The following is a 17,358-nucleotide window of genomic DNA, read 5'->3' on the forward strand; positions in this document are numbered from 1 at the left end:
AAAAGGTTGGTACACTATTTTTTTACACCATGTATAATATACTCATGGGCAAAATTATCGAATATTTTTTCAAAATTTTTTTCATGTATATAATTTTAATGAATAATAAGCAACGAACAAGAAAGAACAATGTATTTTGCACATTTTAAATAAGGAATATTAAATTATTATTGAGAGTAAATCGTAAAAAAAATAATGTCAAATTTACGAAAATGAAGGATACTTAGTTTCAATTTAAATGGTTCAGAAGTAAGTAAGTAAAAAATTTTGAATGGAAAAATAGGGAATAGTTAATAACGAGCATTCCCACCTCGAGCTCTAATTACTGCTTGCATCCTTCTCGGCATGCTACTAATTAAAGTTTGAATATATTCTTGAGGAATTGCATTCCACTCGTGTTGTATAGCATATCGAAGCTCATCTAGTGTATTTGGAACAGGATTTCTTCGTCGAATGCGACGTTTTAGCTCATCCCACAAACGCTCAATGGGATTTAAGTCTGTGCAATATGGTGGCCAAGCTAAACTTTGAATTTGGACTACATCAAGATAACCGCCAGCCGCATATGGTCGAGTATTATCGGTTTTTCACAGGTTGATTCTAGGGTGTAAAGATTCGATAAGAAGGGATATTTCGAAATTCCAGTTCCAAGAGGGTGAAATCACCCCTCAAATATTACAATATTTTTTATTTAAAAAACGGTCGTTTTCGAAAAAACGCTTAAACACGTATATTTTATTTTGTTTTTTTACATATTTTAAGATTTTTTAAAAATGTATACAGGATGTTTCGAAAAATCTGGTCATTGATTAATCACGATCCTGCTTAAAGCGCTTGCCGTAAAAAGCTGATTTTTGAAAAACAGATTGACTTTAGGGTGTAGAGGTTCGATAAGAAGGGACTTTTCGAAACTCGAATTCTAAGGGGGTGAAACTACCCCTCAACTATTAAAATACTTTATATTTAAAAACCGGTGAGTTTTTCGGAAAAACTCTTAAACACGTATATTTTATTTGGTTGTTTTACATATTTTAAGATTTTTTATAAATTTATACAGGGTGTTTCATAAAATATGACCATTGAGTAATCACGATTCTGCTTAAACTGCTTGACGTTTAAAGCTGATTTTTGGCAAACGGATTGACTGTGGGGTGTAGAGGTTCGATAAGGAGGGGTTTCTTGAATCTCAAATTCCAAGAGGGTGAAAACGCCCCTCAAATATTACAATATTTGTTATTTAAAAAACGGTTATTCTTTCGGGAAAACGCTTGGAAAAGCATAATTTATTTGGTTTTTTACGTATTTTGAATTTTTTTAAAAAATCATACAGGGTGTTCCAAAAAGTTGGGTAATTTCTTAACCACGATTCTGCTTAAACTGCTCGACGTAAAAAGCATATTTTTGGCAAACGGATTTTTTGAAAGTCAAATTCCAACGAGATGAAACTACCCCTCAAATATTACCAAGTTATATAATAATATCGCCATATTGTTTTTTCTCATGCTGACATAAATGTGAGAAAATTTTATCCAGTTTGTATGTTAATGGAAATTCTTGCTTTGCTTTATCATCACCATTACAAATGATTAATTTGACGCGAACGAAGTCGCTGGTGCACGCTAATTCAATATAATATAGATAGAAAATATATGCCATTAAAATTAATTAAATTTCAAAATATTTTAAAACAAATGAATATAATCGCCTACTAGACGAATAACATTAGCAAATTTATAAATTTACAACGATAATCAACGTATATCTTGTTCGAGTAATAGTGATACCAAAAAATATTCGATAATTTTGTCCATGAGTGTAGTTGGGCAAATTTATCCTGATTTAGATATTGATCTAATTGAAACTGCGGTTTCTCCATCTTATCAAACTGCAAATAAACGGACCTTTAACATCAGCATCTTGCTCTTCAGGTACATAAATAAACTTTACAGTTGAACAACAAGAGCTACGATTTCTCCTACCGTTGTTATCTAAATAGTTTGGCTTCGAAGTAGAGCAGGCAACTCGTAAGTTCGATAAACGTAAACAGAACTAGACATCCATTGCCCTGAATTATCTGAATTCTGGTTAAAACCACAGCTATAATGTCCAAAGCGAAAGGTTTATCTGAAATGGTCTTGGAGCTTCTTGTTTTTTCATAGGTTAATGTAATGAATAGGTATGAGATCGAAAGTTATGTTTGCACCTGTTGGTCTATTTATGTTGGTTTTAAGGCTAACCAGCTGTTTTACAAACTAATTTAAAGTGCAGTTATATTGTTAAGAATCCTTTTAATATTTTTGCAACACAGGGTGAGTCTTGTCCAAAATATACAGGGTTGTTCACCACATACGACACGGAGTATTATAGCGATATTGTGTAACGATTAGATTTTTACATATTGTAAAGTTTTGGGTTCGTTGAAGGACTATTAGAGCTACAATTTAAAAATAATTTTACAAGATACAGAGTGTCCCAAATAAGTAAAAAATATTATAGTTGTATTTTTTTTTAAATGGAACACCCTGTATATTATTCTATTTTTAGAATCTACGATTGAAATAAAGGTAAATTTGATTAGGGTTTATCACACTTAAACCTTACCGTTTTTGAAATATTTTCATTTTTATAAAATTGCAGTAAACATTTTAAGGCTTCATTTCTCCAATGGTATCAAAGTTTTTAATGCTAAATATTTACTGAAGTTTATTTATTGATCAGATATTGTGTTGCAATTATAAATGAAATATTACCTTATACAGAGTGTCTAAATTTTTTTATTAAATAATTACTAGCTTTAAACGGCAATAACTTGTTTAATTTAAATAGAACCCCCTGTATGTTTTACGGGAATCAGATGTACAATTTAATTGTCTCCGAAATTGTATTATACCATTTTTTACCCATACTTTCAAGTTTTCGTAGAAAATGCATTTTCTTATAATTTAGATCTCATTTATCACTATACCTATGGAATATTGACATTTTAGATTATTTTTAAAAATGTAACAACTTTTCAAAGAGTACAGATACCAATATTGTCTATCTACTTCGCTTATTTCATTAAAAAATAAAAAAAAACTGTTTAAATATTTTTTGTTAAAGAGAACCAATTAATAAGATCCCAGTATTCAAACTACATTAATTGAATCTTTGACGTTGATTAATAATAATTGCTCCAAATACTAAAAACCTGAATTTTGTATTAGACAATGTGGTAAAAAGTAATAATATATGAAAATAGTAATTTTATATGAAATAAAATTTTTGACGAATGCTTATTTATAACAACAGAGACGTTCTGAGTCGATGTTATAATTTGAAAAAATCTAATCGTTTAGCTACAATACTCCGTGTCGTATGTGGTGAACAACTCTGTATAAACGCTTGATTTGTAGATATTAGTTTAGTTTTAATCATCTGCTGATGATGCTAACATGGTAAGCGAAACGCGCGTCCAGTGCAAAAGTAAAGTGTTTTGGTGAATTAATGTTTTATTTCGCTTTAGTGTGATACTTTACAGCAAAACTTTTCTATTAGTAACTATATTTTCCACAGAATATTGTCAATAAATTTGACATTATCGGTTTATTGTGGCCTTTGAATAAGAAGACTAAGGAAGGAGCATAACGCTATCCATGTATTCATGCATGGTGGGCGGAAAAAGCGCCATAAAAGCACTCTAGGGTGGGGATCCTTGACAGTTCTGTTTGACGATTCATTTGACACATTTGAATTTGATTTGAAATTTTGTGGAATTGTCAGTCTTTACGGAGCTTATTTTATGTTATTTATAATTTATTCTACTACTGATAGTTGTATAAAGGTAGTAAATCTAGATGGAAATTGTGGCAGCACTTAAATTAACAGTGACACTATCGCGATTTATCGAAAAAGACTCTAAAATAGTTGGTTGTGTAGCATGTGGTAGATCTCGGCAAAAATAGAGTGAAATAATGGAACAACTTTTCGCTAGTAAGTGACTATATAATATACATACGTGTAGTAAACCGATCATTTATGAAATTCACTTAAATTAACTAAATTATATATTTTTCTTGCATTTTAGCTTTTATTTATTACTTGTCAAAGATTAGATGTCAAAGAATTTAGATACGTTAATTTGACTTACCTGCTTCAGTAGCGTATCGGATGTTTGTGGTAATAAATACTTATTATAACTTATCTATTTTTATTAGAATTATATATGTTTATAACAATTTTAACTACCAACATTTATTCACAACGTAAAATAAAACAACAAATTATTGAGTCTACCCCACGTCTACCCTACATCATAGTTTTACATTTTTTAAATAAAATTAGAACGACACTGATAAACCGGAATTTAAGTAGGCCATATTTGAGGCCCATCGCGGTGTATCTAAGATTTTTGATATGCTCCTTCCTTAGTCTTCTTATTCAAAGGAAAGCCCGTAAAAATTTTAGGTCGCGAAATTATTTTGGGTCGCGACCGTTATACGCGATCTGGCGCTGCTATAGCGGTCGCTAAGAACAACGGCAAACAAAAACAGAAATAATTTTCTCTTGTCAAAGTCAGAATCTTCAAAAATCATAATAATCTTTCAAAATCTAAACCGCTCTCCAGGGGCGGGAAAGTGAAATAGCAAAAGCGGTTCCACCGTTTCCTTGGAAATTTCAAATAAAATAGTTCCAGCCTCAGGCGCTAGGTGGTAGTGCAATTAATTTTAGGTTAAGAAGTTGCTACTCGTTATTGCCAGATGGCGTTAAATCAGAATTTTTTTTGTAGTTTCCATAGTTTCCAACGGCCATTGTCATACTATTGTCAAATTCTCAAAAAATATTGTCGTTGTCATAGAAAATGATTATCAAAACGTTTTTCAAACTATAATTTGTTATATGTGTTTTTATTAGACAATTCCTTTTGTTTGTGGCTCTAAAAATATAATGTAAGTCTTTTATTTTTGCCTTTATTTAAGTACCTATTTATATTTACTCCATTTACAAAACTTTGAGCGTATTACGTTGGTCTTGTTTTATTATAATAAATGATGTTTAAAAATTTGACTTATAAATAAAAACTTTAAATACTAAATAATATTTCACATGTTTGGCTTTACTTTTATTTAATAATTGTATAAATTATACTGTTAAATCTTATTTTTTACACATCACAATGATACTTGTTATTAGTATTGTTGAATTTGTGTGAAAAATAAGATTTAATAATCAAATTTAATTATTTTACAGTAAAATTCAATAAATACGCTCATTTAAAAAGCCCGCGCTTCGATACATTTAAAACAAGCCCCACTCAATAGATGGCGCCACTTCTGTAGGACCATTTTTCATTATGGCAGAGTCCATTCTTTTTCTAGCTAGGTATATTCTTTGCCGCTCTCATTAAAGAAATTCCGAAAAGTGTTTATAGCGTTCATTTTCAAAGTAATTATTGCTATCTTGTGAGTTTAATTCAAGTTTTATTTACTTCAACCGGTGATAATTGTGAAAAAGTGGCATTAAAAAAACTTAAAAAGCTGTGCTGTGAACTATGAACTACAAAAACCATCGTGGATCGTGGCATAACGTCGGTTTCCAATGTTTCATAGGCATTTCATACATGCGTCCTTATATAAAATAAAGTTTCTTGTATGCAACACACTGTATTTTATTTATAAATAAATGAACGAAAATAATACTAAATTTGAATAAACCTTTGAATAAGAAGACTAAGGAAGGAGCATAATGCTATCCATGTATTCATGCATGGTGGGCGGAAAAGCCACCATAAAAGCTCTCTAGGGTGGGGATTCTTGACAGTTCTGTTTGACGATTCATTTGACACATTTGAATTTGATTTGAAATTTTGTGGATTTGTCAGTCTTTACGGAGCTTATTTTATGTTATTTATTATTTATTCTACTACTGATAGTTGTATAAAGGTAGTAAATCTAGATGGCAATTGTGGCAGACCTTAAATTAACAGTGACACTATCGCGATTTATCGAAAAAGACTCTAAAATAGTTGGTTGTGTAGCGTGCGGTAGATCTCGGCAAAAATTGAGTGAAATAATGGAACAACTTTTCGCTAGTAAGTGACTATATAATATACATACGTGTAGTAAACTGATCATTTATGAAATTCACTTAAATTAACTAAATTATATATTTTTTCTTGCATTTTAGCTTTTATTTATTACTTGTCAAAGATTAGATGTCAAAGAATTTAGATACGTTAATTTGACTTACCTGCTTCAGTAGCGTATCGGATGTTTGTGTTAATAAATACTTATTATAACTTATCTATTTTTATTAAAATTATATATTTTTATAACAATTTTAATAACTACCAACATTTATTCACAACGTAAAATAAGTCTATAAATAAGTCTACCCTACATCATAGTTTTACATTTTTTAAATAAAATTAGAACGACACTGATAAACCGGAATTTAAGTCGGCCATATTTGAGGCCCATCGCGGTGTACCTAAGATTTTTGATATGCTCCTTCCTTAGTCTTCTTATTCAAAGGAATAAACAATATTTGGCGATATAATTCCGGAAAAAGCCGAACCGCTCCGAAATTTTCAAAAGTTTTGGGTCGCGACCGTTGCAAGAATAGCGCCAAATAGTGTTTACATTGTCCTTATGGGCACTTTCCAATCTAAACTTGTTTCATTTATCTATGCACTTACCTTAAAATTGTACACAGACGGGAATATCTTCAGCGAGTAAGTATTTTCGATTTTCAGCACGTCAACCTCATGCAATCCTTCCGTGGGTAGAGTAGTTATTGCAGTATCGGACAGATCTCTGAAATATTTAAAAAAACGGAAAAGTTAAAAATGGCATAGTGCCAAACACGTAAAATAGAGTGTTATACATAAATATTTGATCGAAAAATATGTGTGTTATAAATCAACTGCAAACTTGTATATTTTTAAATTATAAATTGTTGTTTTAACAATATTTGTATTTGTTGTTTTAAATTATTTTTTATCGAGGGCTTTGTAAACATTCAAAGATAAAACAGAGTTTTCAAAATTAACAAAAAATAAGAAAAATGAAGATTTTATCAAAAACTGTAAGCATTTGAATTTTTTTACAGTAAATATAAAGAGAAGAAGAAAATATTGGTAGTCTTAGAAAACTAAGTATTTTCTTTGTGAAACAAAATACACAAATATACAGGGTGTTTCAAAACAAATGCGAAAAACTTCAGGGGGTGATTCCTTGTTCAAAATAAAGGATAGTTTGCTTCATAAACGTTGGGTCAAAAGTCAACCATTAGGGAGATATCGCGGTACAAAGATGGCGGAAAAATAATGTTTTTGTTTTTTATCTTGAAAACGGAAAGAGATAGACTAATGAAATTTTATGCAAGCATTACTGTTATGAAAACACACTTTCTGGTAATTTTTTCACTTTTTTAAAATGAGTGGAAGGGGTTGAAATAAACTACCCCTATCATTCTTGTTAACGAAATTTAAAGAAAAATCTTATCAAACACATGCAAAAAAATGATTTGGATAGTTTAGTTTGTTTAGAAACTTTTTTATCTCTTGTATTTTTATAAAACTCACCGATTTGAAATTAAAAATAAAATGTAAAGCATTACATATCAGGACAAAAAACATTTTTCTGATCAAAGAATCTAGTGGGCTGCTGTAATTTTTTTAGGAAAAAATCTTGTCGGCCGCTGTTACCTTTTAGGATGTTCCTAATATTATTTTATTTGACATTACTCTACTGCAATACGTTATTATCTAGATGATTATTATTATCGTTATTATCACTAGATTCTTAATCTAAAAATGTTTTTTGTCCTGACATGTAATGCTTTACATTTTATTTTTTAATTTCAAATCGGTGTTTTATCAAAAAAATACAAGAGATAAAAAAGTTTCTAAACAAACTAAACTATCCAAATTAATTTGTTTGCATGTGTTTGATAAGATTTTTCTTTAAATTTCGTTAACTAGAATGATAGGGGCAGTTTATTTCAACCCCTTCCACTCATTTAAAAAAAATGAAAAAATTACCAGAAAGTGTGTTTTCATAACAGTAATGGTTCCATAAAATTTCATTAGTCTATCTCTTTTCGTTTTCAAGATAAAAAATAAAAACATTATTTTTCCGCCATCTTTGTACCGCGATATCTCCCTAATGGTTGACTTTTGACCCAACGTTTATAAAGCAAACTACCCTTTATTTTGAATAAGGAATCACCCCCTGAAGTTTTTCGCATTTGTTTTGAAACACCCTGTAGATTCAATATGAAGTCGGTCGTAAAATCTGTAAAATTCTTATGGCTTGTTGTAGACAATTCTCTGAAATGGGACATGCATATCGACGTTTTGTCGAAAAAATTAAGCTCTGCCTGTTTTGCGTTAAGATCTGTTTCTAAGGAGCTTAACTTGTCAGTGGCTAGAACTGTTTATTATGCACTTTTTGAGTCGTACCTCAGGTATGCCCTTCCATTCTGGGGTACGTGTTGTGCGACTCAATTTGACCGCATTTTTAAGCTCCAGAAGAGAGCTGTTCGATATTCACTGGGACTAAACAGCAGGGCTCATTGCCAGGACTTTTTTAAAAATTAAAAATAATAACTCTTCCTTCCTTATTTATATTTGAATCCGTTTGCCTAATATGTAAGCATGTATCAGCTTTTCAAGAAAGGCCATCTCACACTTATCCACTCAGGAACGCCGAGCAAGATCTTTATCTACCTACCCCACGCTCAGAGTTAGTTAAAAGTTCAATATTATACAACTCGAAAGAAAATGCACAATCACCTGCCATTTGAAATCAAATCCATAACATCATTTTCTATATTTACGAACGACATCGAAATAAATTTATTTAGAGGTCATTGATATTTACTACAAACTAACTAAATATTTTTGAATATTATTTTTAATTTTTTATTCTTTGACATTGTAAACGTTTTTAAATGTTTATTTTAAACAATAAGACTGACAATGTTATTTGTATAATGTTTTGTATTCGCTTTTGTTTGTTTGTTTACTTTACTTTTGTCTACGAATTGTAAAAATTTTTGACAATAAAGGCGTTTATTTAATTTTTATTATAATTACATAATTTGCGTAATCATGAGAGTCACATTCTTTTTATCGAATGTAGTAATAAATATTAAATTTAAGGCAGAGCACACTGTATTATTTTTTATGTACAGGATGTCCCATTTTTGCGTGTCATTGTTTGACATTGATACATTCTTGAAGAATTGATGTCTGAAACATTATTTTTTTGTGTCATGAAATATTCTATTAAAGGGAAAGTCTTGATGAATAATAGATAATGTGGCGGAAATAGTTGGCCAACAAATATGATGTAATATGATTTGTGTATATCGTTATTACATCTTTCCGTTATACACTCTAAAGCCCCATACTCACACTTCGCTACTTCACTTCCTTCCTTCGTCGCGTCCCTTCGTCCAAAAATCTTATATTTACTATGGGAAATGTCGATTTTATGCGACTGTGTGCTCCTTCGTCCGTTTACTTCCTCGAAACGCTCCTTCCCCGTACTGTCGGTTTTTGGACGAAGTAGCAAAGGAATTATCACGAACACATTAGATTATTTTTAAAGATGTACCAAATTTTTAAAGAGTACAGATACTAATATTGTCGATATAATTCGTGTATTTCATTAAAAAATAAAAAAAACTGTTCAAATATTTGTTAAAGAGGACCAATTAATATGATTCCAGTATTCAAACGACATTAACTGACTGTTTGCGTTGATTAATAATAATTGCTCCAAATACTAAAAAACTGAATTTTATATGGGCATTAGACAGTGTGATAAAAAGTAACACCTTAAAAATGAAATTTCATTTTTCATAAATACTTATTTATAACAACAGAGACTTTAATTTGATAACTTATTATTATATTGATTTCTGACTCAAATCCACATTTATTTATAATAATTTATTAACGAACACAATTAAGTATGTAATTAATTAGTATATGGGCGGAAATAATGGTGTTATATTTAATTAATGGTATACTCTTTGATAAAGATTTAAATAGTTTTCTTTTGCATACAAATGGGCTAGTAATATTATCGTTTTGCTAAAAACGATAATATTACTAGTCTGTACATTTTGTACATTTGTTGCTTTAAAAACAATCTAAAATGTCAATATTCCATGGATATATTGATAAATGAGGTCTAAATTATAAGAAAATGCATTTTCTACTAAAACTTGAAGGGATAGGTAAAAAATGGTATAATGCAATTTGATAGACAATTTAATTGTGCATCTGATTCTCCTAAAATATACAGGGCATTCTATTTAAATTAAAGAAGTTGTTGCCGTTTGAAGTTAATAATTATTTAAAGTAAATTTTTAGACACTCTCTATAAAGTAGTATTATTTTTATTATTGCAACACAATAACTGATCAATAAATAAACTTCATTAAATATTTAGTATTAAAAACATTGATACCCTTGGAGAAATAAAGCTTTAAAATTTTTACTGCAATTTCACAAAATTGAAAATATTTCAAAAACGTAATGTTTAAGTATAATAAACCTTAATCAAATTTACCTTTATTTAATCGTAGAAACTAAAATGTAATAATATACAGGGTGTTCCATTTAAAAAAATACAACTTTGATATTTTTTGCTTATTTGGGACACTCTGTATCTTGTAAAAATATTTTTAAATTGTAGCTCTAATAGTCCTTCAACGAACCCAAAACTTACAATTTGTAAAAATCTAGTCGTTTAGCTACAATACTCCGTGTCGTATGTGATGAACAACTCTGTATATACCCAGATTTTATTTATCTACAAATTGGGTACTTACCCACCGCCCATCACTGATCCTTTTCACCTTTTCGATATCATCTTTATATCTCTACTCATCAACCAGAAACCCCATAAAACACACAAAAATGGGACATCCTGTACATCTAGCAATCGCCAGTCGATATAAAAATAATTCACACACAATAGTCTAAAAAATGGAAGAAAAAAACAATATTGTCTTCATATTTGTGAAAAAATACATGTCCATATTTATGTAATCGTAGCGACAAAAATAAAAAAAAATAGAAATAGTGTGCATGATGCCTTTACAAAAATATCTGAAAAAATGGGGATTGCCCTCAACGTTTAATTAGTATGTCATATTTCATAGTTTCGATATAAATTACATAATAAACTTTACTCTATTGTTGACTCGCCTTGTACATTCATACTGATATACCTTATACATGATACTGCAATATATATTATTAAAATTCAATTTTTATTTTTGACACGACAAAGAATTGCAGTTTTATAAAATAAAAATTATGGGCCTTTTATGGATTTTTTAAAATTTTTAGAGGTTACTATATATTTCGTAATAAACATGTAGCTGCTATATTAAAAATATTTTGTGGTGTGCTGTTGCATAAGCGACTAATTTCCAAGCATCGAATGGACGAAGAAAGGAAGCGAAGGAACGAAGGAACGAAGTGAAGTGACGCGAGGAAGAGACGAAGGAGCGAAGTGTGAGTATGGGGCTTAAGACCCTAATTGTGCAAATAATTTAAAAACGGCTTAACCGGACGTTGATCGGTAGCCTGTTCTAATCAAGTACTTTAAAAAGTTCCATTAAAAGTTTCTTCTAAAATCAATAGGTAGTCAATAAACAGTACCCTTAAAATCTACATGTTATTTCCTACCCGGTATATTCCTTCCGGAAAACTTTTTAAACATAAATCTCACCTGGTTGCATAAATAAAACTACCTCAGTGCCTGTCTCCTACCTATTGAATTTCCCAGATGCCTTTTAAATTGAAAAGCTTATTTTACAGACAATGCAGATGCCTAGCTTTTGTGCCGCCTGACTTATACTTACATGTGGCGCAGGTTATGTAATCCTTGGAAAGCTCTTCGGTGCAGTACTTTAAGTTTGGTATTTCCTCGAAAAACGCTGCAAAAATAACAAATATAACATTAAAAGCTCCTTCAAAATCCATATAAGTTAATATTCAAAAATTTACAATAACCGAAATACAAAATAGACTTCGGCAATTTTGTTTTCTCATACAGGGTCGTTTTTATATACGGAAACGATCGATTATTAGGTAAAATATAGGAGGTACCGCAAAAAGTTAAATACACAGTTTATAGGATGTTTAAATATCTATTAGTGAGTAATAAATTTAAGTATACAGGGTCGTTCATAAAGTCGTGGCACATCAAAGTTTCATTTTTTTAAATAGAACCCCCTGTATATTATTATATATTTCAATTCTTCCTTCAATTCTAAGCAAAAATCGAAATACACATAATGTACCTCAAAGCAACCGTTTCCGACTTATTGACATTTGAAAATATCACTTAAACCATTCGATTTAATTAATTTCGATTTGTTTGGTTTTATTTAATGACGCCATTCTGCCAAAACTGTGATACTGTTGTAAGGGGTTTTTGAATGTCTATTAGCTACTAGTAAATTTAAGTATACAGGGTCGTTCATAAAGTTGTGGCACATCAAACTTTATTTTTTTTAAATGGTTTTATATTATTGCATATTTGTTTGGGGTTTAAAGTACATTGTGTGTATTTCGATTTTTGCTCTGAATTGAAGGAAGAATTGAAATATGCATTAATATACAGGGGGTTCTATTTAAAAAAAATAAAACTTTAATGTGCCACGATTTTATGACCGACCCTGTATAATAGATATTTAAAAACCTTGTAACTTTTGTATTTAACTTTTTGCGGTACCTTCTATATTTTAGTTAATAGTCGACCGTTTCCAGCGACTCTGTATAATACCTAAAATGAAGTATCTGCACATTAATTTTTTTTCATCAAAATTTGTTTACCCTCTCCAAAAATAACAAAAATTATTATTATATCTGCTACATAAACAAAATGATCTCGAAAAATCTAATTTAAATTTTCCATCGTTTTCCTGTTAAGTTCCGTTTTAATATAATAGCAACCCCCGATAATAAAGTGTTTTCCTGATTTTTTTATAGTTTATATAGTTAAAATTAAAGAGAAATAATGTATACTCACAGCGAGGCAATTTGAGACTCGGCAAACGCAGCTTCTTCTATAATTTCTATCTCGTTGAAACTCAATATCCTGCAAAATAAAATGTTTAATTTATGTACAGTACGTCAAAAAAGGTGTGTACAGTCTGTTGCATCGCCGCGCCGAGCTGAATATAGGAAATCCCGTGTAAATTTTAAAAATAATGAATAAGTTTTTCCCGTTTTATTTTACAAAAAAAAATATTTGAAACTTTTTAAAGAACTCCTTAAAATGAAGCAAATTGTTTATTTTCAATAGTTTCTACTGATTCCTTTTGAAGTATTTAATGTCAAATTGACGTTATTGTTGTCAAAAATAATTTCTGAATTATGAATTATACAACTATTAACATACTAAAATATGTTAATATCTCAACTGCGACTTTGACTGATTTTGATGTTATTATAAACTAGGTTTTTCCCGCGACTACGTTCGCGTTACACCTGGAATAGTTCATGCATTGATTAAATGATTTACTTTGTATATAGAGCTAGTGAGCCTTACAAAAAATGCCCTATTTAAACTATGTTTTTAAGAGTTTTAGAGCTACTCGTATTTCATATAAAAGTTATCAATTGTCGATTTTCTGGGTATTATACAGGTTTTGAATAAGTGCAAATATTTTCAGGGCTGGTAGATCTCGATAAAAAAACATATTTTCTCTTTACCGTTTTTCAAATAATTCTTTCGAATTACTTTAAAAATTTCCAAAAAAAAAATGTTTTTTGCTTAAATTTTGAGAACCACTGCAGCACGGGTTTTTCTGTCTTGTAAATTTAATCTTCTACCTATCTATGTTACCATATTATCAAGAAATTATGGTTTTTAACTAAAAACTAAAAAAAAATCCAAAAGGTTTTTCAAAAAATTCCAAATTTTCAAAAAAAATTTCGCGAAAAAACTCATAATCGTGTTTCTGGGATCAAATATACCTACTAGATAAAAAACGAATTTCAAAAATCTCTTCTATTTCTTTTTGTAGGATTTCATTCTTCTAGACCACATAGTAAGGAATTTTCGTACAACAAATTGTTCCGACATAATTTTACTCTCTAAGAGGATGAATTTCCTAAAATCGCTTTGTGTAGTTAATTCACTAATGTCGTTTAAACGAACTTTTGTTCTAATATTTATGTATCTAAAGCTGGCTGTATGAACTGATCCCTAAAATATCTAAAAACTTGACATATAATCTATCTGACAAACCACTGACAATGACAAATAATTTATTTCTGGAGGTATTGTGTGTAGGTGTTTTTCAGGTATGTTTTATTATTTTAGTCAATTTACACAAAGAAATAGCCATTCAACAATTTATAAATACTTCATAACAAATCTAGACATATATACTTTTCATTTAAAAAAAGAATCATCAAGATTGGTAAAGCAGTTTCGGCGGGATGGATGTAACAAAAAAAACATATATAAAAGCTCAAAAGCCCTTTGAGCTTTTATATATGTATGGATTTTGTTGCAAATATTATTCCTAATCTTAATTTGAAAACCGCATTTCGCTAGCTACTGTAATTTTGGAATTACGATTTTTAAAAATTTTTAGCCCCCTCCTATACCCCCTTAACAACCCCCCACCCCCACCAAAAACTAATGGCCAGATTGTCGGGTGCCACAGTATTTTTGTGCCAAATTTGGTTAAAATCGGTTAAAATTAAAAATTAAAAACAGACAGCCAGACAGACAGACAGACAGACGGACAGACGGACAGACGGACAGACGGACAGACGGACAGACGGACAGACGGACAGACGGACAGACGGACAGACGGACAGACGGACAGACGGACAGACGGACAGACGGACAGACGGACAGACGGACAGACGGACAGACGGACAGACGGACAGACGGACAGACGGACAGACGGACAGATCGGACAGATCGGACAGACGGACAGACGGACAGAACGACAGACGGACAGACGGACGAACGGACAGACGGACAGACGGACAGACGGACGAACGGACAGACGGACAGACGGACAGACGGACAGAACGGACAGACGGACAGACGGACAGACGGACAGATCGGACAGACGGACAGACGGACAGACGGACAGACGGACAGACGGACAGACGGACAGACGGACAGACGGACAGACGGACAGACGGACGAACGGACAGACGGACAGACGGACAGACGGACAGACGGACAGACGGACAGACGGACAGACGGACAGACGGACAGACGGACAGACGGACAGACGGACAGACGGACAGACGGACAGACGGACAGACGGACAGACGGACAGACGGACAGACGGACAGACGGACAGACGGACAGACGGACGGAGACGGACAGACGGACAGACGGACAGACGGACAGACGGACAGACGGACAGACGGACAGACGGACGGACGGACAGGACGGACGAACGGACAGACGGACAGACGGACAGAGACGGACAGACGGACAGACGGACAGACGGACAGACGGACAGACGGACAGACGGACAGACGGACGAACGGACAGACGGACAGACGGACAGACGGACAGACGGACAGACGGACAGACGGACAGACGGACAGACGGACAGACGGACAGACGGACAGACGGACAGACGGACAGACGGACAGACGGACAGACGGACAGACGGACTGACGGACAGACGGACAGACGGACAGACGGAGAGACGGACAGACGGACAGACGGACACCATAAAAATATTTGGTATTTATTTCATTTATGACCCAAATAACACATTTTGAGTGAAATTAAAAAAACTTTTTTTTGCCGATTTTAATAACCTACCATACATGTTGGTATGGTCAGCTAAAAATAGTTTAGTGGTATTATGGAGAAAATATTTTACAGGGTGTAAAGTATTAATTTTTTGTACATTTTTCAAATAGCCCAGAACAGTTACTAAAGCCTATAAATAATGTAAAAAGAAGAATTTCAATAGGAACAGATACTAAGGAATGTAAATATAAAAAAAAGAATAATATTGACAAGGATCATCGAGAAAAAATAAGTGAAAATAAATAAAATACTCTGTTACAAGTGAAAGACTAACAAGTAACTACCGGAATACTTGGAGAAATAGTTGATAAGCATCGTACCACTGTTTGTCGCATTTTAATGAAGCATAATTTTAAGTCATTTAAATATTTCGAACACCAAGAATGACGAACGTAAATAATTTTTTTTTGAAGTAGTTTGTTTAGTCATCTACGAACTATATTTGATTTTTTTCAAGATTCTATTATGTTTACAGTGTAAGTTTTGTCATTTTTCATTTAGAGAATATAACTTGGTGTATTTTTGACAGATCTCTGATTTTGACAGATCTCTGATTTTGACAGAAATGGATTTGTCATTAGGGCCATAGGCTTCATTTTAAAGAGTTCTTTAAAAAGTTTCACACAACACATTTTTCTGTAGAATAAAATGGTCTAAATTTATTTTTATTCACCAATTTTAAAATTTACAAGAGATTTTCTATGTCTACATGGAAACATTTTTTATTTTAAGTTTCGAAAAAATAAAAATTTCTATACGGGGCGTTTCAAAAAAATGTTTCTTTCTTCCTTGAGGAGATTCCTCACGTAAAAATAAGACTTATTTTTCATATTAACATAGGTCCGATTCTGCTTTGTTTCGTAGCTACAGGGTGTTAAAATCTTAATAATCTTTCGATTTATTATAATTTTCTTCCAAGTAATTTTTGTAATTCGAATGAAATTTTGAGGGTAACAGTTCCTATAAATGCTACATATTTTATTGTTTTTTTTTAGAAAAATATTCCAGAATATCTCGTATGAATATCTCTGGTGAATATGTTGACACCTTTTTTAGCATTAAAAAATATGTCCTACTCCCAAAATTTCATGGGAACCTCTAAAAGCACTTGGAAGAAAATTATAATAAATCGAAAAAAAAATAAGACTTTAACACCCTGTAGCGACGAAACAAAGCAGAATCGGCCCTATGTTGATATAAAAAATATATGTTAATTTTAAGAGAAGAATCTCCCGTCTTGTTAGAGATGGAACATGTTTTTTGAAGCACCCTGTAGTTTTCAGGATTCTAATTATGGGGGTTGAATTAGAAACACCCTATATAGTTTGTAAGCAAGGTTTACGAAAAGTAATCTATCCACATAAATTCCCAAACTTATTTTGATTGCTTATCTCAACTCCCGTAATAAAAATCCAACAGATGTCCTAAGTTTTTTCCGAAATGAAGTTATCGCCAAAGTTTTTATATCTAGTTTTCCTTTAAAAACACGATTTTTTTCCTATCTCAGTCCTTGTAACGTAACGAGAATGAGATAAAATTTATTTAG

At 31.6% G+C, this 17,358-nt stretch overlaps 1 protein-coding gene across 1 annotated transcript in view; it reads right to left on the bottom strand.

Annotated features, from left to right (window-relative positions):
* Positions 1 to 17,358, bottom strand: part of LOC115884651 (lutropin-choriogonadotropic hormone receptor-like) — a 124,857-nt gene that overhangs the window by 61,782 nt on the left and 45,717 nt on the right. The window contains exons 5-7 of the mRNA XM_030903307.1: positions 13,041 to 13,109; positions 11,869 to 11,943; positions 6,677 to 6,794 (exon numbers count right to left, since the gene is read on the bottom strand). Coding sequence (XP_030759167.1) covers positions 6,677 to 6,794; positions 11,869 to 11,943; positions 13,041 to 13,109 — 262 coding nt within the window. The remainder of the gene's footprint in view (positions 1 to 6,676; positions 6,795 to 11,868; positions 11,944 to 13,040; positions 13,110 to 17,358) is intronic.

The sequence above is a fragment of the Sitophilus oryzae genome, unplaced genomic scaffold (assembly GCF_002938485.1).
Source record: "Sitophilus oryzae breed Bouriz unplaced genomic scaffold, Soryzae_2.0 scaffold_306_pilon_pilon, whole genome shotgun sequence".
NCBI classification, from domain to species: Eukaryota; Metazoa; Arthropoda; class Insecta; order Coleoptera; family Curculionidae; genus Sitophilus; species Sitophilus oryzae.